This window comes from Fukomys damarensis, unplaced genomic scaffold (genome assembly GCF_012274545.1).
Source record: "Fukomys damarensis isolate Sample0158 unplaced genomic scaffold, DMR_v1.0_HiC HiC_scaffold_30, whole genome shotgun sequence".
In the NCBI taxonomy this organism is placed as follows: Eukaryota; Metazoa; Chordata; class Mammalia; order Rodentia; family Bathyergidae; genus Fukomys; species Fukomys damarensis.
In genome coordinates, this window is record NW_022900942.1 from 51036807 (window position 1) to 51061833 (window position 25027).

The following is a 25027-nucleotide window of genomic DNA, read 5'->3' on the forward strand; positions in this document are numbered from 1 at the left end:
TATCCTTGATAATAGTCCTTTGTCTGAGGTACAGCTGGTAAAAATTTTTTCCCACATTGTAGATTGTCTCTTAGTTCTGCTGATGGTTTCTTTTGAAGTACAGAAGCTTTTTAGTAAGATGAGATCCTAGTTGTTGATTCTATCTGCTAGTTCCTGTGCTACTGAGGATTTGTTCATAAAGTCTTTTCCTATACCAATGTCTTCCAGAGTTCTGCCTAACTTACCTTCCAGCAAGTTTAATGTTTCTGTTTTAATATTTAGATCTTTAATCCATTTGGATTTTAATTTAGTGCATGGCGAAAGATAAGGGTCTAATTTTAATCTGTGGCAGGTTGACATCCAGTTTTTCCAACACCATTTATTAAAGAGGCTATCTTTCCTCCACTGAGGATGGTCAGCTCCTTTGTCAAAGATGAGGTAGCTGAGTACATCTGCATTTGTTTTTGTGTCTTCCAGTCTGTTCCACTGATCCGCAGGCCTATTTCTTTGCCAGTACCATGCTGTTTTTATCATAGTGGCTTTGTAGTATAGTTTCCAATTGGGAATTGTTACACCTGGTGCCATGTGTCTTTTGCCTAAAATGGCTTTTGCTATTCTAGGTCTCTTATGGTTCCAAATGAATTTTTGGATTTTTTAAGAAATACAACATCTTAAAGTGTTACTCATTAGTGGTTCAGAATTTTTAACAGACAATATAATAATATTTTTTCCCTCCAATGCAGGTGTTCTTTATACATTTTCCTACAGGGCTGCTCTGTGGAGAAATCCGAAAAGCGTATGTAGAATTTGCTAATGTCAGCAAATGTCCTCTTACTGGCTTGAAGGTTGTTTCTAAACATCCAGAGTTCTTTACTTTTGGTGGCAATACTGCTGTTCTAACACCACTGAGCCCCTCAGCCTCTGAAAACTGCAGCGCTTACAAGACTGTTGTGACAGACTCTGCCTCTGTGTGTACAGCACTTGTATCATCGGCTTCTTCTATAGACTTTGGCATTGGCATAGGGAGTCAGCTGGAGGTGATTCCTGTTCCCCTTCCTGACACGGTTCTTCTACCTGGAACTTCAGTCCAGCTACCGATGTGGCTACGTGGGCCAGATGAAGAAGGTGTCCATGAAATTAATTTTTTATTTTACTATGAAAGTGTTAAAAAACAGCCTAAAATACAGTGAGTATTATGAAACCTTTTTATTTAAGCTCTGTGCTTAAGATAATATGCATATTTAAGTATTTTTATATTTACAAATACACGTTGTTTATAAATTTCCTCTTCTAAATTATGCACAGTTTGTGTCTAAAGTTGTCCCAAATATGCACCAGAGTTGACGTTTAAAAGTTGGAAAAATTTAACTAAACTTTTTAGTTGCTTCTGTCTGTAAACTTTGTGATTCTTTGATATGAAAGTACTGTAGTTATTGTATAATTTATTAATTAAGTAGGCTGCTACTTGTATATGAACCAACCTGACTAGTTACTCTTTCATAAGAAAATTATTTTGTTCTTTTCCTAGCCACTCCTACATTGTTTCAAAGCAGATGATAGTAAGGGGTGGTCAATGAAGAAATCAGACCTAACTGGCTTGTCAGAAGCAGACCTATGTATTACACTGCAGAATATTTTATTAGTGATAATGCCGTTGTTGTTTTTATCAAATTAACTGGGATTAATTGTGCTATGTTTATTCAGTAGAATATCTAAGTATCTTGTAACACTTGAGAACAGATATGGGATAATATTTTTAAGTATGGGTACATTTTAGGTCCTTAGTAAATGTTAATTCTCCTTAAGATAATAGGGAGTGTAGCCAAAGTGCTCAGTGAAAGCTTTGTGTGGAGTGTGTTAGTGGTAAAATAAACTTTTAAGGACAGTAAAGATTTCAGATTTAGATATCAAGGCAGTTAAATATAGACACTTTATTTTGTTCAAGGGAATATCTAAATATCTTTAAAAAGTTTACTGTGAGAATAAAAATGGAATACTATTGTAAGTATGGGTACATTCTAGTTCCTAATTGTTCATTCTCCTGTAGATGGTAGGGAAGAAGTACTTGAGCCAAGGTGGTCAAGAAAAGTTTTCTGGGGTCGGGGTTTAGCTCAGTGGTTGTGCCGTCTGCCTCACAAGTGCAAGGCCTGTTTGATCCCTGGTACAAAAGAAAAAAAAGAAAAGTTTTCTGGAAGGCTTTGTGGAGTACATTCATGGTGAAATGAGCTTACAAAAAATAAAGATTTCAGGATTTGAATATCCATTGGGTAGACTTTGGGCATTTTGCGGGGAGTACCTCTACACATGAAGAAAGATTTATAAGTTAGAGACTGTGAACTGAGTATAGTTATTCAGTGTAGTGTAAACGGTGTGAAATAATTGAAGGAGAATAAACCTTTGAAATGTAAAGCTATATGGTAAAGATCTTAAATGCCAAGTTAGTTTGGATTTTGCTTTGGTAGTTATTCAGTAAATTTGGAACCACCACGTCTCAGTCATTTTCTTTTCACTGGAACGCAATACCTGATACACTCAACTTAGTGTATGTGCTGTTGAAACGAGCGTCCAACAGACACCCTCAAAGGTGCAGAGATTTATTTTGGCTTGTGTTTAAGAGGGTTCAGCCCATGTTCTGCGGGCTTAAACAGAAACAATACAGCAGAAGGGTCTGAACAGAGGAAAGCGGCTCACCTCATGATGTCCAGAAAACACAGCAAGAAGGTGTTGGGGAGGGAGGTAATCCCTTCCAGGCTACCATCCCCAGTCACCTGTCTCCCGCCAGACCCTGCCTCCCAGCAGGAAGCAGTCATATCGCCCTATAATCCAAATCCATGAGGCGTTGGGGGCCATAACACACTGTCAAGTATTACATGGAGATCATTTCCATGTATTACACAGATGAGTTTGATGAGCAGGGGAAAAGCCTAGAGTTAAAGAGACTAATAGTTTCTTTCCAAATTGAGAAGAAAGAATTGAACCTAAGTTAAGCTAACAGCATAATTTTATTGTATTCTTCATTTTTTTAGGGTATAGATGCTCCTGAGAGTTACTAGTTTCTAAAATCTTAATTTGGAATTACAGAATTAAACATAGGGAGAGGCTCTTAAATTTACTTTTTTTTTTTTTACTTGTTCAGACATAGAATATTAAGACACACTGCAGTTATTTGTACTAGCCGGTCTTTGAATGTAAAAGCCACTGTCTGCAGAAGTAATTCACTTGAAGGTGAAGAAGGCAGAGGAGACAATATGCTAGTCTTTGTCGATGTGGAAAATACCAATACTGTAAGTTGGGCTAAAATTGAATTGTATTTTTAATTATATTTAAAATGTTTGCATTGTTTTTAGTAATAACGTCTTCCACAAAACAGCATAAGCTATGAATTTAGGAATATTTATATAAAGTAGTATAAAAACATTCTCCAACAGCTTTATAACTTTATCCCTCAGTCTTCAAATAAAGGATCTGCTAATATTAATACACATTTATATGATATATAGCTCCAGGTGTTAGTAATGCAGTCTAAAAAGAGATCTCATGATCCAGTCTCACCATTGAAAATAATCTATTGATATAATTAAATTTATAAAGTTCTGTGAGTGTTTCACATTCAGTATTAACTAAGTAATCCTTCACTTCCACGTCACTCATTTATATAAGACATTTCCAAAATTTTACCATTTCTGTTTATGTACTCTAAGTATCAGAATAAATATTCTCAAAGCAGGGAATATTGGACCTCAGCCTTAGATTGGTATAGTTCAGATACTTGAAATGTTAATTCTGTAATATCCTGTGCTTTTAGTCTCATAAATTTGTAAGGTCACTTTTTAAAGAATGTTTAGGGTTACAGTACTGAAACTTTGGTGATCTTCAAAAAAACGAATGTGCTTATTATTTGAGTAAGAAAATTTTTAATAATTTCAAACATTAAAATAAAAAATGTATGCAATTTAAATATATGTGCACTGGCTGCATATTGAGATTGTTTCTTACATTTGCCTAAATGAGATATCTCAGAAAAGATCATAATAAAAGAAGATGCCATAGTTTGAAAAAATTGATAGCAAATAATTTTTGATCCATTAAATATTACCAGTAACCTATTAGGATAGATTCTAAGACTGAATAATTTTTGGTTTTTTAGTGTTTTCAGTTAGAAATTTTTCTTGGGTAAACTGTTGACTTATCTGATTCAACAGTTTTAAGAAGGATTTAAATAACCCTGAGATGTATGTCATTTATTTCAAAATAGAAATTTCATGTGATGTTGATAGGGACTTTGATAGCATCTGAATTTTGTTTTCTTTAGAAGATTTAATTTCATGCCCTACATCCATGATGACTCTTCTCTTTTTGACAGAGTGAAGCAGGTGTTAAGGAATTCCATATAGTTCAAGTATCAAGTAGTAGCAAGCACTGGAAGTTACAGAAATCTGTAGATCTCTCTGAAAACAAAGGTTTGTACCTTTTCTCTTGTTCATAATAAATTCCTGTGTCTTCATTGCTTGATTTTCCAGAATACCAGAATATTGTAAGATTATTGGTGCTTTCCTTAAAATTAACTTCGTTTGATTTAGTTGTTTGAAACAGGATCTCGCTCTGTAATTCACGCTGGCCTTGAGCTCAGTGTGTAACCCAGGCTGGCCTCTTAACTCGTGTTGATCCACTTGCCTCAGGCTCCCAAGTGCTGGGATCAGAGGCACCACCATACCCAGCTCAGAATTAACTTTAGGCATTAGATTGTGCTTTCCTTAGTTTATATGACAGTTGGGCTGGGGATTTAGCTCAGTGCCACCCTGCCTGCCTCACGTGCAAGGTCCTGAGTTTGGTCCCTGGTACCAAAATATAAAAAACGGTAAATCAAATTGCGGTACCTATCTTGATTTAATCTTTTCTATCATATTTTTACTTCCACATATTTTCTGCTTGCATATCCTTCCTTTTATTTGCAAAATTAGTACCTGAGAACATGATCACTGTCAACAATTGAAGCAGTATAAATGTGGCCATTTCTTTCTATTCCTTTCACCATTGTAAGCTGGTTTTCTGTGTATAGCCACAATTAAGTATAGCCAGTTCTGGCTCACTTTTTTGACTATTTTTTATTCTTAAATAACATTCAAAAAAGAAATGCATATATTTACCTTATATATATAGACAAATTGTTTTCAGAATCATTCTATCAGTGTATCATCTTGCCTGGTGTTATTATTAGTATGCCTGGTTGTTGTAAAATTGATGGGAAGTTGGAAAAATGATAATTTGCTCCTGGAAAAGAATTGTACAATATATTTTATTTTATTTTATTTTAAATCAACTTAGAGTTTATCTTAGCAAATGATTTTCTTTTCTCTCTCTCTCAAATTCTTTTATTGGTACATTTTAGGTTTACAGTACATTTACATTCATTATTGGGAACTTGCACCTTTACATGATGTGTCTTGGTTCTTATTTTTTCCCCAGTCTCCTACCCTCCCTTCAACCCCTCCCCCCTCTGTATTTACAAAAGCTTTGTTTTCATTTCTTTCTTTCTTTTTTTTTTAAGAGAAGGAAAAATTTATTGTGGGAAAGAAAGTTTCTGTCTAAGAGAGAAAAGGGGATTGGAAAGTGGGTTGCCCACTCCCCCCACTTTTCAAAGATGTTTTATACAGCAAAGTCGTGTGATGAGGTGATTATAAAGTGGGACAAAACTAAGACCCAGTGGAAAATTATGAGGTGGGCAGGAGGTGGGGCAAAAGTATGACCAACCAATAAGATTACAAGTACAGTCGCCCAGGTAATACTGATTAAATGGCGGTCAAATTTGGGAGCTAGTCATATAGCAAGCATACAAGGATTTGCAGTAAGTGTGAGTGTCACGAATATTTCCTGGAAAGTCTGGGCTAAGACTTTGGCCCCCTACCTAGGTGATTGATACCTATGTAGAATATCAGTCACTGCTATTTATCCTGAGGGGAAGCACAAGGGTATAGTAGTTTCTCTCCTTTTACAATTCTGGCCACAGTGAATGTGTCTTTATTGTCCTGCATGTTGACTCCTTGCTGTGTTGGCTTCTTGAGGGTGGCCCTGTCTACCTGCCTGCAGTATAGCTAATTAACTTACCTATCTGCAATATTCCCCCCTCTGAAGAAGTACCCCTAACTGTGAGGGGCAAAGAGTGAAGACATCTCTGGCTACTTCCAACTGAAGAGGGTCCTTGTGATCAGCAGTTAGTCACTCTAAAGAGGGTCCATCTAAAGGCCTTCCATAGGCTCCTAGCTTTGTCATCTTGGTAGCTGCATAGCTTTTAAGTCCGAAGGGGACAAAGCCAAAGAAACAGTTAAGAATGCATGGGCCAGATTATAAGATCAGCACGATTGCTATAAATGTAGCCCACAAACAGGAGAAGGAAAAGGTCCAGGGTACTTCAGGATCCAACATAGAAGTCATATTGTATAGTTTAGCAGTTATGAGCTGTTTACAAAGTCAGTCTGGTGGATCCTGGTAAGAGGTCTAGCACATTTGTCATCGGTTCCGCTTGTATGACCACTTGGAGTTTGGCAGCCTCTAGGAAAGACTAAACAATACTTTAAAGAAATTAGAGTATGCATAATCTATGCATGAGCACAGTGGAATGAAAGGGCAGGTTGGGGAGAAAGTCACTCTTAGAAATTGAAATAAGTGATTGATCCTGCTGGACTTAGATTCTTTCGTTGATAGAGGTCATCTGTAAGTCTCATACTTTGTCATAAGTCTCTAGTTTTAGGTGTAAGATAAGAGACAATTTGAAGAACAAATTTCAATAAAAGCCTGAACTGTCTTATCTGAGATGATTTCATGAGACCCATTTTACAACATTTTAAAGCAACTAAATCCAAATGCAACATATACAAAACAAGAATAAAACGTAATTTTAACAAAGCACAATGCATAAGAAAAACAAGAAATTTCACACATTTAAAACATACAACCTAAAATTAAGGTACTTTTGGCCCCAGGGAATTAGCTCAGAGCTTCTCCCACCTGCCTCGCAAGCACAAGGAGACCTGGCCTGAGATCCATCCCTGGTACAAAAAAAAAGACATTTTTGAAACAAAAGCCAAAACAAAGGCCAGAATCTGTGAAACAAAATGAGAGCCTATGAAACAAGTTACAATGTATGAAGCAAAAAGACCAAAGTTACAACCTATGAAAGAAAATTCTTACCTCTGACCGGTAATCTCGGTGGAAAACCTTCAAAATGATGTAGGAGGAAGAGATGTAACTCAGAAACCTGCTAGATATCCGAAATGTGAGTTCATGTTCTCTAATCGAAGAATGAATTCTAGGAACAACAGAGGTTAAGAGTAGGAAACATTTATTGAGAGAAAGCAAGCTTCTGTCTAAGAGAGAGGGGAGGACCAGAAATGGGTTGGCCTCTATTTCTCATCTCACATTTGTACCATGTATTATAGACAGGACTGGGCATGTTCGGGGTGGCATGGCCGTAGACTGTATGCTGTATCTCAAAGGACATAAATGCTTACACCCTTACTCTCACATTAATCTGTAGTTTTGGAATTTCTGCAGAGTTCAAAATAGGGGAAATCCATATATTCAGAGAAGTTTATTGCATGATTATGTTTAATGTGGAAAAATTTAGTATGACTTTAAATTATGTTGCAATGTGAGACTGTTTCATAGTCATTAACATATGCTTATATTAGCATTCTAAAAGTGTCTGCAATAGTGAGAAAATACACCATAGCATACTATGGACATTTAACTGGTATAGATCATACATATGAAAAAAATACTACAAGGATACAAAGAAATGATACAGTAATGTGATTGCAGGCTCCTGGACCCCCAATTTCTGATCTTTCAAACTTCCTGGAATGTTAAACAGATATGCACAAAGGCATACATGCACATATATTTTGAGAAAAACGAATTTTATCCTTTTTAAGAGGTTATTGAAGACGCATATGAAATGAAAGCAAAGATGTTTTTCATTAAACATTACTTATAATTATGAATTTTTTCCATTTTAAGGAAGTCTTATTAATGACTAGACTTTACTATGTCATAAAATGAGAAACTTCTTTGATGTTTTCCCTTTTCCTAGATGCCAGACTTGCCAGTAGGGAAAAGGGAAAGTTTTGCTTCAAGGCAATAAGATGTAATGAAAGAGAAGGTAAATTTATCTTACTTTCATACTTTTAAGTGTTCCTTTTATATTTTTATGGCAGTGATATAACTTTTATTTTCCTGTTGTTTAGGTACTACACAGTCTTCAGAAAAGTATACCTTTGCAGATATTATCTTTGGAAATGAACAGGTATACAAATAATTGCAATATTGTTTGATTTAAAAGTCATAGTTCTGGAATATCTGGTATTTTGGCAAAACTGTTGCTTCAGAATCTCTAATCTCTCCAGAGGATGCACATCTTAACTTTACCAAGTTTTATAACTTGCCTTCAGTCCCAGAACAAACTGAATGCACTATATGGACTACAGTATTTCAATTAGTTATTTAAAATTAATTTTCCTTTGAAAATATCACTTGAAATAAGCATAGTCCTTGGGTTTAAAAAAAGTAAAGTTAAGCTGGGTGTAGTGGTGAAAGTTGTAATCTCAGCTGTTTAGGAGGCCGAGGTAGGAGGATTGTAAATTCCAGGCCAGAGTGGGCATCTTAGACCTCATCTCAGAGAGAAGAGAAGGAAAAGGAAGGGGTGAGGGTGGAAGGGACAGCAAGAACCCCTGTGAAGAAAAGGGGTCACAGTGGAGTATAGAGGTAGATGCTCAGGCCCTGGATTTGGGTGTATCACCTGGTGCTGGGACCCACATAATAAGCTAACTACATCAGGTTCTGTGGTGATTTTAAAGATATTACTATCTAGGACAGTGATAGTTCATGTTAAATTATATAAAAGTGTCACCTAGAGCAGTGGTTTTCAGACTTTAAAAAATAATATGCACTAAGGATCTTGTTAAAACACAAATTATAATTCAATATGGTTTTAGTGGAACCCAAGCTTTTACATTAATAAAGCCTCGTAGATGATGTTGAGTTTGTCTACAGACCTGGTTTTGAGTGCCAAAGACCCAGATGACTTTGTAAAGATTTAGGCTTTGCTTCCCCACCTCTAAAACTCTAGGTCAGTTGGGGTTATGAATTTGTAACCAGTCCTGCGGAAGAATCTGAAGAGGTTGTCTGGGGACTGCTTTGCAAAATACTGGGCCTGCAGTGCTGTGTGAGAGTGGACTGTTAGTGGGATGATTTCTTCTCTGTGTTCTTTGATAATTGCGAGCATCTTTGCTGTTTTAGATTTCTCTTACCATTGGCTTTCATCTACTCATTGTGATAATCTTTGACCATCTGAAGATGGAGCTATTTAGAAATTCCTCAAGGCTACAAAAGCCCAGTGATTCCAAAATAGGTACTTTTGGAGACGCTGTACTCTGAAAAGTTGAAGTTAGCTTTCTGGTCTTCTATTGTTTTGTTCATTTCTTTGAAAATTTAAAAATCCCTAGACTCATCAGTAATACCTTTAAATGATATTAGGGTTGTAATGTTTATTGTATTTGTTGTTAAATAATTTTGTGTAAAAGTACTAAAGAAGGCATAAGGAAAGGTGATTTTTCCTTTGATGAATCTGGTTGAATAAATAAAATTTATCAAGAAATAAAGAATAAGGAAAGGAGCAAGCAAATGTGTGTATTTATTTATATTTATTTAAACTCTTTAAGCTTAACACTCACATGATATATACATAGCAGATAATTAATGAAATCTTAAGCATAGAGCTTTAACTCAAGAAAGTATTACAGTCATTAAGGAAAATTCTGTAGTTCTGAGTCCATTTAAACTTTTTTTTTTGGTTTTTTGAGATAGGCTCTCTCTCTCACTATGTAGTTGAGACTGACCTGGAACTCTCTATGTAGTCCAGGCTGTTCTCAAACTCATAGCGATCCTCCTGCCTCAGTCTCCTGAGGGCTGGGATTACAGGTGTACGCCACCATGCCCAGTTCCATTTAAACTTCTTAAGGTGCCAGGGATTTAGATCAGTGGTCTGGCACCTGCCTCACAAGTGCGAGAACCCTAATTGGATTACTGGTACCAAAAAACAAACAAAAAAACAATTTCTTAGGCTTTCTCTCTTCAAGTGGAAAGGAAGCTAAATTAATGCCAATAATTACCTGTATTCTCTTTCATTGAATATTGCCTCGTGTTCTAAATATTTGAATGGTAAACACTTTTGTTATTTTAATAGTAAAATACTTATTTTCAACATTTTGTTTTTTATTCATCCTCCTTGGTATTGGGAAGTTCATTAGATTGTTTCGAAGTGATAGCTTTTAAGATTCTGGGTAATTTTACCGAATCATTGAGGTGTTCAAATGGCCTTTCTGGTTTTTGTTTGTTTGTTTGTTTGTTTGTTTGTTTGAGACAGGGTCTCACTATGTAGTGAGACTGACCTGGAACTCACTATGTAGCTCAGGCTGGTCTCGAACTCACAGCAATCCTCCTGCCTCAGCCTCCCGAGTGCTGGGATTACAGGCGTGCGCCACCACGCCCAGCCTGGCCTTTCTGTTTTTGACCATAGTGACTAGAAATTATTGCACAAACGTTTTGGTGACACAAACAAATTTAAGAATTATAAAATTTGGTAGGGTCTGTTTAAATGAATGATACACAAGTAAGTTTTGACAGGACTTATTAAATTAAAAACATTTATGTAGACAAATGAATTTTCTTTTAACAGATTATAAGTTCAGCAAGCCCATGTGCAGATTTCTTTTATCGAAGTTTATCCTCTGAATTGAAAAGACCACGAACTCAGTTGTCTCTGCATCCAGAAAAACATTCAGTAGAGGATGCCATGAGATTGATTCGAAAGTGCAGTGAGGTGGATTTGAATATTGTCATACTGTGGAAGGTATGTGCTATGGAAGTCCTCCAGCAAGACAGCCCTCTTTTGGAGCTATTGATGCTTAGCCTCACAACGAATATATACTACTTTCGATATTTTTTTCTGCTTAAACTTCTCATTGTCAATATTGTAATCATTTTATAATTTCTTTTTAATGTCTCTGTAATTACTTTTTTCTGCCTAAAAAGAGAATTCATTAAAATTAGATGACTTCTTTGTGTTACTTTTATTTTTGGTTTACTGAGAATGTTGTACACACGATAAGCTTTATGAAGGGAGGTTTTAAACTTTATTCTGGGCACTTCTACTCTTCCAGGAAGGAGACTGCTGTGACCTCTAAACGCTCATTACTCAGGCTCCAACAGCCATTAATTTGTTAATGTTCATGTATCGTTTATTTCATGTTTTCATTTTTACCTTGCTTTATTATTTGCTGGGTGTTTTTTTTTTTTTTTTTTCGTGTTGGGGATTGAGCCCAGGAGCACCTTCTCTACCACTGAGCTGTACCTTTAGCCCTATACGGATTTTTGTTTCGTTTTTTGTGGTGCTGGGGGATGAACCCAGGTCCTAGCACATACTAGGCATTGTATTTTTTAATAATGATAGTTCAACTCTTCATGCTTCATATGTAATTGTAGCAGATTAAGGACTTCTAGTAGATGAGGATTCCCCCTGCCCCTTGAAGTGTGGCGAGTGAACTCTGGTTCTTACACATACTAGGCAAGCACTCCACTGCTAAACTGTATGTTTTTCCTGACTTTTTTGTTTAGTGTAACCCCACAGTATTGTTATCTCACTCAGTTAAATTAGTGATAACTCCTTAACATTATCTATTTGATGGTCCATGTTGTTTTCCCAGATTATTTAAAAGTACCATTTTACCTTTTTCGAAAAAAATCATATCTATGTAAAATCCATATGCGGTATCTCAGAACAAGTGTTTAGGCAGTAGTCTTCTCCAAACGGAACTGAACTGTAATACAGAGGAGCTTTTTTTAAAAAACAAAAGTACATTGGGGGCTGGGGATTTAGCTCAGTGGTTCCAGCACCTGCCTTGCAAGTGTGGCAACCTGAATTTGATCCCTGGTACTCAAAAAAAAAAAAAAAAAAAAAAAAAAAGTACAAGGCCAGGGATTTAGCTCAGTTGCACAATGCCTACCTGGCAAGTGTGAGGTCCTGAGTTCGATCCCTGGTACCAAAAATAAATAAATGGACAAAAATTTAAAAAACAGTATATAATATATAATCATTTTTTGCATGTATTAACTATTCTAAAAATCATTCTATGTGAAATTAAGGTTGTTGTCCAAGAATATTCACCTCAGCTCTATGACAGAGTTGTGATTTTGTGTTGTCTGATACTAGAGGCATGGCCATAGGAGGACATCAGTGTATACAGAGTCCACCAAAAAATGTATACGTCAGGAAAAGGAAAATGTATAAATATTTTAATGCTAAATTTATTGAGACATCAGGCGATTACTACAAGTTACTTTTGGCCTCTGCAGTTACAAAAGGTGCTCAAAGTGGTGGCCATTTGCTTCCAGACATTTATTAATATGGCGAACTACTTAAGTATATACATTTTTGGCAGACTCTGTGTATTTAAAATTGATTCACATGTTCCAGAGTGTTCTTTTGGTTAAACCATGTTTTTAAATAAACTTGTTTTGCTGAGGAGGTAGTTCAGTGGTAAATGCTTGCCTAGCATGTGTCCTGGGCTTGATCTTCAGCTCTACAAGTAAAATTTAAAAAAATAAAAGTAAGTAAACCATTTTTTAAAACCAAGTTGGCTTTGCATGAATTTCAAATAAAATACTGTTTAAATAAATTGCATTGATTGTAGAAAATATTTTATGTTAGGTCAGTTACTTACTGTTAGCTTGAAATCAAATGCTGTCATGGCTTAGACTCAATACAGGCTCAAAAGCATTGTCCCTTAATGTAAACCACCATCTGTTAAATAATGGTATAAAAGACCCTTGATGTTTGTGGTTGTCATACCACAGGCTTATGTCTATAACTTTTTGAGACCAGATTTTGATTAATGTATGTGGTATTTTAATTGAGTCCTTAGTAACCTAACATCACTGGTATTATAAGAAAACTCTCTGAGAGTATGATGCTCCTTGGCTGTAAAACTCATTTGAATGCATTAAAAAACTGGATACAGAGTTTGGTAGTGGCTAGTACTAGAAATGTGTCAGCGCTCAGTTGAGAAAGTTGCTGGTAGATGTTTTTTAGTGAAGGCTCTAGATAGTGCAAAAATGACTCACTGAATTAAGGCTTTAATTGTGAAGATGCACAGGAAGCATAGGATTCTTGAATAAAATATAATTTGAGGAAAAATTAAGAACTTGAACAATATTTTTTATGAAAAAAATGCTGGAAAAGGGTATACTATAGCTCATAACCAGTCTTAGCCAGAAGTAAAGGTTTGTTCTGTCAAGCCAAGCCTTGCCCAGGAAGATCATGACAGAATTAGGGCAGTGGCAGTGTTGCCTGGTCCATGGGGCTCCTGGAGAAGATGGCTGTGTTGTTAGCTCTCACCCCTCTGGATTGAAGGTTCCTGTGTCAGGTGTCTCTGTGTTCTTCCTCCTGTGTTTCTGGTTCTGCACATAACATTAGTTCCCAGCTGCTGGTCTATTCCAAGCTTTAGTACAGCACTCCTCAAAGTATGATCCCCTATGCCAGACTATCACTAGTCAGGCGGGAATTTAAAGCAAGCAAGCATTTAGCAACATTTGTAGCATTTTGAGGGAGTACTTTTATGTCTGTTGAATCTAATAAGAGAGTTGGATTTGTGTAAAAAAATAAAACAAAACAACTCAAACATTTGCTAATCTGTCTATAATAAAAAATCAGGGCCATGTACAAATATTCTCTCTGTGACAAGTACCATTCAAGAGGGAGATGTATAAATCAGACCAAGTATTTTAATATAGATGAATCATCTCACTGTATTGAGAGAAAAAAGCCTTTTAAAAAGTATAAATATTTAAGATCTCCAAGGAGATGACATTTCAGTTTAGGGGATTTGCAATTATGTGCACTTATTTTTCTCTGCTCTATGATAAGCCCTAGGGCATTTCAGAAGTGTGAAAATAAAAATGAGCCCTTTGCCTGTATATTGCCAGACCAGAAAAGAAAAGCCTGTTTTATCACACAGTTCTTTTGACATAGTTTCTTAAGAGCTCAAGAGAAAATTAGGAATAAATAAAAATAGAAATGCTGTCACAGCCAGCATTGTTGATAACTGATAGATATTAACCATAATATTTCTTCCTTTCATCGAATGTTAGATTGGTTATTTTTGAAGTTACTGCCAAGCAGGGTAACATTTCTGCGCTTTGTATGTTTTAGGCATATGTTGTGGAAGACAGCAAGCAGCTTATTTTGGAAGGTCAGCATCATGTTATTCTTCACACTATAGGAAAAGAAGCCTTTTCATATCCTCAGAAACAGGTAAAAACATGGTTTGTTGCAGTGCTTTCTCATGTAACTTGTGGAGATTTTTGTCTAGTTGACTTTTGTGTTTTTACAATGGTCTGGTTCAGGTTTTTATATTGGAATTTGGTCATGGATTGGTGGCAAAGACTGATTAAAATTAGAAATGAGCATAAATTGATTTTAAAATTGATCAGTACTAGTACCTTATAAGAATATTAATAGGGCCGGGGATTTAGCTCAGTGGTTCTACTGCTTGCCTCACAAGCATAAGATCCTGAGTTCAATCCCTGGTACCAAAACAAAACAAAACAAAATGCCAGTATTAATATACATTTATGACCTTAAGGTTTTCTGAAATATATGTTGAATCTAGAATCCACCCCCTGCCCAGGTAGCAGGTATCAAACTCAGGACCTTGTGCTTGCAAGGCAGGCATGGTGCCACTAAGCTAAATCCCTGGACCTGAATCTAGAATTCTTAGCTACCAAAAGATTTGGTTTGAGAGAAGAGCTATATTCTCTATATTTTTTCATTTGTTATAACAGGATCCCACTATTCTAGAACTCCGGGGAGCTTAAAGTAAAATGGAAAGGGTGACTTCAGGAATTGTATACTAATAACATATTCATATACTGCCTTATTTTTCCTAAAATACTATTTAATTTTACTTAAAAATTCTCAATACATGAAAAAATTTAGTCGTACAAATTTAGTCGTACAAAATGATGAACCCAAGAGAAACAGTTGTGAGAGAGGACCTCCACAGTAGAGTACTTGCCTAGCATACCTGAAGCCCTTGTTCGGGAAAAACAGCCACAGTAAATGTGAGGGGTATGCAGGTGCTTCTGGCATAATCCACATACTATTTTGCAAAATTCTTGTTTTGTAAGGGGAAGGAATATACTATAAAGTAATGATGATAAATGCAGTATTGTCAATACATAAACCAGTAACAGTTCATTATTGGGTTTTTTGTTTTGTTTTTCTTTTTTGGTATCGAAGCTTGAATTCAGAACCTGCAGTTGTGATGCAGGCGGCAGCACCACTGAGCCCCCCAGCCCTATTATTTTTATGTACTATATACATGAGTATATGTACTCTTTTTTTTTTTTGGTTGGAAAACAGACCTTTATTAGTCTGGCCAGACGGCACTTCCAGAGCCAAGCAGCTGTGAGAGGTGCCAGCTCGGGGGCTGAGGACCTTTTTATAAGGGGATAGGCAGGGTGGGGGTCTGTGCTCAAGATGCTTACAGAATGTCCCAAGGTTTTCAAAACATTCTTTCCGAGCAGAAAAGGAGTGAAACAATCTTTTATCTATTTACCCAGAACTACAAGGAGTGAAACAATCTTTATCTGTTTACCCAGAACTACTAAAAGTTCACCTGTTAATTTACATTAGTCAGGGTTGAGACTAGGATGTAAGATTACAAAGTTATGCAGCACCACATTCCCCACTGGTTTTAGGTAGAATCAAATCCTTGATTCATCCTTTTACTTAAATTTTTGCTAAGGGGTCATAACAATTCGTAAAGGCATCTTTTTAGACAGATAAGTTAAAGATTAGGATCCCCAGAGCACATGAAGGTCACATATTTTTATTATCTGTAGGCTCATAAGCTCTTAATTCAAAAGCATAATAGCTCATAACAGTTTGACACAATATAAGAGTCCATATCTTGATTGCAGTTCTCATTCTTCAACCGTGTGTGGACTCACCAGCTTCCGGTGTGATGAGTGCAGGGCTTTGAGTGTGTTGTCTCCTGGAGTCAGAATCTGTGGAATTCTGTTTTACTTTAGAGTGGCTACCTTGACAGCTGTGGGAGTAACCATAAGTGTCTCATATGGGCCTTTCCATATAGGTCGTAAAGGGGTCCTTTTCCAATTTTTAACATAAACTTGGTCCCACTGTTTTATCAGATGGGCAAGAGTTAGCACAGGAAGGTCCTCTTTGTACTCTACTTCTATGTGGCTGGCAATAGGTTTATTTGTACCAGTATCGCCGCAAACATGCAAAAAATGCACTGTGCTAGGACATTTTGATAGCTACAACAGTAGGAAATAGGGATTTTTCAGCTCTGTTTTGGAACCAGCATCATATATACAGTTTATTGTTGACTGGAGCATGATTATGTGGTTAATGACTCTTATTCTTAGAATTTGTTTATGTCTTATTTATACTCACCAGATTCAGTTCTGATTCCCAGCTGTTCTTTATTTTCCATTCAGTACCTTAAAAGAATTTTTCCTTAAAAACCTTTAAAATGGAAGTCTTAAGGTAATTTTTTTTTTTTTGGTTTTGTGAGACAAGGTCTCACTATGTAGTTGAGACTGATGTGGAACTCACTCACAGTGATCCTCCTGCCTCAGCCTCCCGAGTGCTGGGGTTGCAGGCATGCACCATCATGCCCAGTTTTTTGCTTTTATCATTTGTGCATGATTTTTTTTCTTTTTACAGTGAACATGTTACTCTATAGAACTTTTTTCTTAATAAAGTGTTTCAGATTTTTATAATTAACTAGTGAATCTGAGCAGAAATATACAAGGTCTCAGAGTACTCCCAGACTGAGAGAAAAGAACAAAACTAAAGAAAAAACTGCCCAACAGACAGGGAGTTGGTCATTGAGGAAATGATTTAAGAGTCTCTCGTGGTGCCACACACCTATAAGTCATCCAGCTCTTGGGAGGCTGAGGGAGGAGGATCACTGTGAGTTGGAGGCCAGTCTGAACTATATAGCAATACCTTGTCTCAAACAGAAAAGAAATTGTTGAATAAAAGAAGACATTGCAGGTACCCACCTTAGCATTTTCCACAGGAGGTGGGCCCTGCTCACCCATGTTAATACTTGGTGTACCATCTGTTAATCTCTGTTGTGGAGGTGTCCACTTGACACCAGTCAGCCTCATACTAACATTCTGGCCAGGCGTGGTGGCACACACCTGTAATCCCAGCACTTGGAAGGCCGAGGCAGGAGGATCTCTGGGAGTTTGAGATCAGCCTGGGCTACATAGTGAGTTCCAGGTCAGTCTCAACTACGTAGTGAGACCCTGTCTCAAAAACAAAAACAAACACACAAAACAAAACGAAACAAATTCTGACTTTCTGCATTGATCTGGATGAACCATGTTATAGTTACTCAGCATCTTACTGTAAATCAGCTCCAAGAAAATAATGAGATTAAATATTTGGGCCTGTAAAGCTGAGCAACAAACCCTGGAAAGGAATAAATCTGCCAAGGTAGATGTGTAAATTCTTGAGGCTTCTTAAAAGGCAGGCAGCTAACTCCATTTAAGGTGGACAGGCATTAATATTACTAGCTTACTAAGAGTACACTACTCTCATGTTTGAGTAATTGGCCAGTCTAAAGTTGTTTAAAGTCTGCAATACATTATTGTGTAGAAATACTTCTTTGAAAAAAATAATATTCAGCTACAGAGAAGCCTTTTATTTTGGTACTAGGGAATAAAGTAGTCCATGTAAGGAGATAATGATGGATACAATAGCTACAAAAATAGGAGGCAGATGGCCATAGTGGAACAATAGCTGGGTAGAGATCAGAATCAAGTATACTATCATGAAATTAAAAATCAAAATTCTCCTAAATGGTGAGGGGAAATGGAAGATAATTCAGAAATAGGATATCTCTCTTTTTATTTAAATGATAGTATGGTGTACAAGCCATACTCATTTTTTTTCATTTTAACCTTTAGCTAAGGTAGTTGAAACACTGTAATTATGAAATGTAACGATATATATATAAGATATGTTTGGATCTTTGACAATTGAAAAAGGTACTGTACAGTTAAAATCTGCAGCCAAAATCCTAAGCAGTTTTTTTTTTTGGTACAGGGGATCGAACTCAGGTCCTTGTGCTTGTGAGGAAGGAGGTAGAACCACTGAACTAAATCCCCAGCCACTAAGCAGTTTTTCTTGATGAATGTCTCATCAACCTTTGAAATTATTGCTTTTATGAGCCCTGTTTTACATACGAAGTAATTAAATCTTAAAGTATTAAGTAACCTGTTCACGATCACAAAGCTAATATATGAAATTGCTCCAGCAACTTCAAGTCTTTAACTCCAGCACTAAGTAGGAAAGGGCTAAATGATTCTGAATCCTAAAATGTTTGTTAGATTATGTTGTAAATGATAGCTACTGTTAGGTTAAATAATAGAAAAAGTACTGTTCATGCTTTATATCTACTGGTTTTATCTTCATGTATATGTGTACAAAACAGAGTTTTTTATTATTATAAATCTTTTCTTGTCTTTTTTCAGGAGCCACCAGAAATGGAACTGTTAAAATTTTTCAGGCCGGAAAACACTACAACTTCCTCAAGACCATCAGTAGAGCAGCTTTCTAATCTCATTAAAACAAGTCTCCACTACCCAGAAACATTTAATCACCCATTTCATCAAAAAAGGTTTGATGTTTATTTTTGTTAGTTTACAATACACTACATACATGTGGCTACACTTTTATTTAGGCAGTGGCATCAACCCAAATATTGAAAAAGAAAAGTAATTTACTTTGTACTCTGTACAGTGACTATATATGTTCATCACAGTTAAGGATGGACCCTGCCTCAGCCACCTGTGAGTTGCCAAAAGTTTTGTTATGAGGAGCAGTTATATCATTAAGTAAAAAACAAGAATATAAATATACCATTTTGTTTTAGACACAAACCTATGATGTGCCTACATTATGGGTTTATCTAGTGGATCAAAACAAATACAGAGTTTCATTTCTGGAAGATATTACTAAGCACTGAGTTTCTTGGGGAACGGTGCATTTATACTTGTAGTTTTGATAAATAGCTTGAATATGTAGACTTAAAGTCCTAGAAAGCATTCTAAATTTATGAAACTTCAGAAGGTTGCCGTTTGCAGATATAAGATGGAGGGAAACTTTAGTAAAAACCAGCTTGTATGTGATAATTGAAAGATATATGGAAAAAGAAAAAGAAAGGTATATGAGTTTAGTGAAATTCTGGATAGGGACGGGGTATGGATGGGATAGGACCATAGATGTTGAAGAGTGGCATCTGAGAGATGTGCTGAGGAAAAGGAACTGATGAAAAAGACTGAATGGGAGCAATGAAAGCATCAGGAAGAAAAGACCAACAAGAAAAAGTAATATCTCAAAGACTGAGTGAAAACACTTAAAGAGATGGTTAACAGTTTCACATGCTCCAGAAGGGCGGATAGTAAGCAGATCCATTATTGACACAGTGATGCTTCCTATTAAGCCATTCAGGATACAGTAGCTTACAGCAAGGCATTTATTTCCATGTCACAGGTCGTTAGGGTAACTGCAGTTGGCTAAAGCAGTTTAGCACCTGGGGAAGGGTGGCTTTACTTCGTGTCGTATGTATTTGGGGAATAGTTGAAGAGCAACAGTTACCTTTTCATTAAATATCTGTGGAGTACAAAAAGTGAACCAAATTGCAAATATACATTTAAGGCCTCTGCTTGTATCAAAGACATTACCCATTTCATAGGCCGAGTAGTCTCATCTCCATAATCACTAAGGATGATCCATAGTCCACATGCAAGGAAGGAAGTGAATAACTGCTGAACAATAATAATCACAGTTATCCCAGTCACCAAGACTGAACTACTGCAATAGAGGTTTGAATTGGGCATCCTTGTGAAACTAAACCGCAGATGAGAGAGCGTAATTGAGATAGCTAGAGAGGTGGGGGTGGTCAAGGAGCGGAGGACTGAGTCTTAGCTGCCTGAGGGAAAGACGTTAATGGTACAGTCATGGGAGTTGGGTTGCTGAGTTTTAAATAGTGCTAAAGATTAGGGAGATGGCAGGCCAGGGGTTTGAGCAGGTGTTGAATTGAGTCATCTGCTGCATCATAGTTGTCCAAAATGACAAGATTTGGCATTGAAAAGAAGAAAGCAAACCCATGCTGAAGCTTTTAAAATGAAGCTGTTAGATGATGTGGAAGAGGAAAGCTAGAGTATTTCTCACTAGGTGCCAGATGAGTTTTCTGATGGAAGGTAGAGTGAGCAATTGTTCGAAACCACATCTTTATTTTAAATGTTTCAAAGCACACATTCCTTTCTCCTCCCCCAAATAATCTGTTGTACTAAGATGCTGTTGCTAATATGTGTTATCAGTATAGGAACAGAAAAAAAGAATAAAAATGTTGGGATAGTTCATGACAAAGGAATGAAGATATCTTTGCAGGAAAGGAAGGAAAAAAAATCCAAAAAAGTTATGAAATGACCTTGAGCTGGGTGTGGTAGTGTACGCCTGTAATCAGTTGCTTGGGTGGTTGAGGCAGGAGGATCGCAAGTTCAAGGCAATCCTAGGCAGCGTAGCAAGACTGTCTCAAAATAAAAAATTGGCTAGAAGGTAGCTCATTGGTAAAGCACTTGCTTAGCATGCATGAAGCATTGGGTTTGATCACCAGTGCCACCAAAACCGAAATGGGCCAGAACTACATAAACTACATGATAAGGAAGAAATACAGCACCTGAGTGGGGTGTGGTGGTGCACACACGTAATTGCAGCACTTGGGAGTTTGAGGCAGAGGATTGCTGTGAGTGTGAGGCCAGCCTGGGCTACATAGTGAGACGCTGTCTGAAAAACAAACAGCATTTGTTGCTCAGAAGGCTGTTGAGGAAGCTGTATCAGTGTTAGATACAGGAACATAAAGAGAGGAGACTGAGGATAAGTGTTCTTAATGGAAAGGGGATTCTAGAAAAGAATAATAGAAATGGGGGAGGAAGTAGAAAAAGAATTTAAGAAGAAATAGGTGACCAGTAGTAAAGATCATGTCCACCAGGTGATGTTGCTGAATGCTCAAGTGTGAAAAAACGCTGGTCTAAAGATTGTATTGCATCAAGATGCTGACTAACAAGCTATAGCTGTAAACCAAGACGTGTGAAAATTTAACCTTGTAAAAGACAAAGCAGTAACCAGGTTCAGAGTGTGGGAGAAGGAATTGACAGTAGTTGTGAGGAAGATTGGGCAGAGGGGCTAGGGAGGGAGGAGGGGAGTCAGTCTGATGCTGGTGCCTGGATTGTGCTGGGGTAGATATGGGTGCTCTTCACTGAGATAGTGAATGAGGAAGAGGAAGAAGGAAGAGAATGAGTTTCATGTTGGGCCAGGAGACATCCAGGTGTACACATTTCTTCTAGAAGCATTTAGATAAGGCTCAAGATTAACATTTGAGGATCAAATCAGAAGTGAGTATTGTCAACTCCTGGGTTTTTGCTTTGTGTACACATTATGCATTAGAATTTAACTTAATGAAATGGTATAGACTGGAAGCCTCCTATTAGACCTTGTTGCCTTCTTTACTATGAGATTAGGGGCCGGGGATTTAGCTCAGTGGTTCCACTGCCTGCCTTGCCTGGGCAGGGACCTGAATTCGATCCCTGGTATCAAAAAAAAAAAAAAAAGAAGAAGAAGAAGAAGGACAAACTTTCTATGAGATTAGTAGTAGAGGCCAGGGCCTTTTACCACTACAAACTAGGGTAGGTTTTCTAAATTATCATTTTAGTTTTGTTTAGGGAAGCTGTATTATGTACAGTATTGTTTCTAAAGTAGATGTTTAGATATTTACAGTATTATTTACAAAGTATATATGGTATTTCTATATTTATACAGTATATATTTAGATACTTATATAAAGTACATATTTACAAAGTCTTTGTAAATAGGGAAGGGTGGAAGGGGTGAAGAGAGGGCAGGGGAATGGGGAAAAAATAAGAATCAAGATACATCATGTAAAGGTACAAGATCCCAATGATAAATGTAACTGTATCATATACTTAAAGTGTACTGATAAACTTAATGGAAAAAATAGATATTTAAATGTTGAGATACTGTATTAATGTATTTTTATTTACAAAGTAAGGTATCTTGAATCATTTTCAAACTTTATTCTTTCCCTTACTTGAAGTTTGGTTGTATTTAAGGAGCTTGTGTTCCATCAGATATTAAGTGATATTTGCAAGGAAAAAAAAATACACAGCTAACCTTTTTATTTTTCTTCCATAGCCTTTGTTTAGTACCAGTCACACTTTTACTTTCTAACTGCTCTAAGGCTGATGTAGATGTAATAGTTGATCTTCGACATAAAACCACAAGGTAAAGATTTACTTAGTGAAAGGTTATTTTGTAGCTTAAGGCTGTTACGATGTGATTGGAGAGCACTTTGATGTTTAGAGATTATGTAAATAATGACCTGTTGTGGATAAAGTTTCTCAAGCATGCCCTGATTTCTGTATGATTTTACAGAAGTGTTACAGAAGCATTAAAGTTTTTTTCTTGATTATAAAATAATACTCTCATTTTTCTGAGGGCTCACACTCTTGAGTGCATCCTAAAATCTCTGCCATCCTGAACCTCTTAAAAAGTACAGTAATACTTAACAGTAACAACAACAAAATTCAGATCTATACTGCTATACTTGATATTCCTAGGGTCAGAACCTTTTTTTGGACTCAGGAGTTTTTGGATTCTTAGAAAAATAATTGACATATATACTGAATATTATTGTGTAAAATTCAAAAAAGATTTGGGACAGCTCTCTCAAATTACACATCTGTGTGATTATTTGTGTAATAAATTAATGCCTTATTAGTAGATTGTTTTCCAATTTTCAGTATTATAAAATTTCAGTATTATAAAGTATTCTTATATGCACATGTATTTTTATATTTGTATAACCAAAAGCTCACGTTTCAAATCAGGTTCTGTCACAATAGCTGCTATTGTGGGCTTTAAATGAGCAATAATCCACTGGGCAGTAATGCACTCCTAGCATTGTGCCTAGAAAACAGCTCATCAGCTATTATAGTAAAACCATTACTGCATAAACTAATTCTAATAGTAAAAGTGCTACGGTCAGGGATTTAGCTCAGTGGTTCTCCTGCCTGCCTCATAAGCTCAAGGACCCGAGTTCGATCACTGGTACCAAAAAAAAAATAATAATAATAATAAAAGTGCTAGATGAAAAGTATATGCTAATGGGACTTTGGGGAAAATTTTATAAAAAGGAAAATCTTAAAACTACCTGTTTTTTTTCTCTAGTCCTGAAGCATTGGAAATCCATGGATCATTCACATGGCTTGGACAGACACAGTATAAACTTCAGCTTAAAAGCCAGGAGATTCACAGCCTGCAGCTGAAAGCATGCTTTGTTCATACAGGTGTTTATAACCTTGGAACTCCTAGGGTATTTGCTAAGTTATCGGACCAAGTTACAGTATTTGAAGCAAGTCAGCAGAACTCCATGCCTGCCCTGATTATCATCACTGATGTATGATGGCTTGCAAGTTCGTACTCAAATCCGCAAGAATCAGTTTAATTTTGCTGAATGGGTTTTACAGCAGTATTTGAAGTCCCTAACTTGTTACGGAGGTTGGTGTCTGATCACTGCAAAAATACTTCGACTTGTTATTTTGTTGATGCAAAGCACATTGGACTAAGAATACTTACGTTCTTTTTATTTCTTTAAACCTGGTAATTTACATTCTCATCATACAGAATTTCAGCATTATCCATGCACCTTATTAAGCCCCATCTTGAGAGCGTCTAAGTCTGCTGTTACAGCTTGTTGATGGTATATGAATATTAGGTGATGATTTTGAGGAAGGAAAGGCCTTTTTGGCAGTACTCCTGTTAAGCCATTAGTCTCTAAATTCCAGCTTTACTGTGAAGTTCTATAGAGTGATAAATACAAATTTTCTTGTCTGGCTTCACACAATACTCTAAAATCAGTTTCGAATTTTGGCTATAAAGTCTTCATAATTCAGTATCTGGTGGTCCTTATGGCTTACATATAACTTTGTAAAGAGAAAAATTTTTTCTTTATGCCTTGGATACAGCTTTGAAAGGAATTTGATTTTCCTTGTTCATCTCAGTATAGAGTGCACTATTTCATGATGGGATTTTTTTTGTCATTAAAATCATATTCTTTATTATATAACTAACAGTTGAATTGATCTGTTTAAAATATAAATCTCGTTAATTAAAAATAAGCTTTTAAAATGTATTATATTTATAACAAATGTTCTGTAAATAGAATAAAGACATACTATTCACTGTATAAATTTATTAGGTGCCTTTTTTAAAACCTGGTTTTAATTTAAAATAAATGCCAACCATATATAGCCAATACCAGCCAGATGTCCTGTGAAAGCTTTCTCACTGTTTCCAAAAGGGAAGTACTACACTCTTCTTAAGCTCCTTGATGCCTTTGCTGTACATGAACAAATGAATTTTGTCTTTATATGTGTCAGGTCTGATGCTTTGTTAAAGTTTGGATAATCCATTTTTATTCTTGTGCAAGGGAAGGTAAAAGCTTATCGAACCTGTTGTAAATAAGTGTTGCAGTCTCATGCTGGTTTTCACAGACTAGGTAATTCAGCCTTCATGCTAAAGAAAAGTAAAGTCTGAACAAAATATAAGAAATCATCTTCCTAAAAACAAAGTATGAACAAGATAGTTCAAAGAGATGAGATCACCATTATTTAGAAATGATTTGCCCTGTGAGTTCCCCCACCCCAGACCGGGAATTGAACTCAGAACCTTGCAGTTGCTAGGCAAGCATGGCTGCCTTGGGAGTTTTTACCCCCTTAGGAAGAAGTGTGGAGCCACAGCTGTGCTTTGACATGATTTTGGTTGTTGTTGTTTTTTATTTTTTTTTATTTTTTTTGGAACTGGGAATTGAACTCT

The 25027-nt window shown here is 36.4% G+C and overlaps 1 protein-coding gene across 8 annotated transcripts in view; it reads left to right on the forward strand.

Annotated features, from left to right (window-relative positions):
- Positions 1 to 24300, forward strand: part of Trappc8 (trafficking protein particle complex 8) — an 81758-nt gene extending 57458 nt beyond the window's left edge. For 3 of the 8 annotated variants that reach the window (XM_010641480.3, XM_010641482.3, XM_010641487.3), the window contains 10 exons: positions 723 to 1165; positions 3116 to 3263; positions 4343 to 4439; positions 8069 to 8137; positions 8223 to 8281; positions 10712 to 10885; positions 14243 to 14344; positions 18604 to 18749; positions 22346 to 22435; positions 23381 to 24300. In XM_010641480.3, the coding sequence (XP_010639782.1) occupies positions 723 to 1165; positions 3116 to 3263; positions 4343 to 4439; positions 8069 to 8137; positions 8223 to 8281; positions 10712 to 10885; positions 14243 to 14344; positions 18604 to 18749; positions 22346 to 22435; positions 23381 to 23615 (1563 nt within the window). In that variant the 3' untranslated portion in view covers positions 23616 to 24300. The remainder of the gene's footprint in view (positions 1 to 722; positions 1166 to 3115; positions 3264 to 4342; positions 4440 to 8068; positions 8138 to 8222; positions 8282 to 10711; positions 10886 to 14242; positions 14345 to 18603; positions 18750 to 22345; positions 22436 to 23380) is intronic. The other 5 variants (XM_010641483.3, XM_010641484.3, XM_010641481.3 and 2 more) reach the window with 3 other exon arrangements.
- The last annotated feature ends 727 nt before the right edge of the window (positions 24301 to 25027 follow it).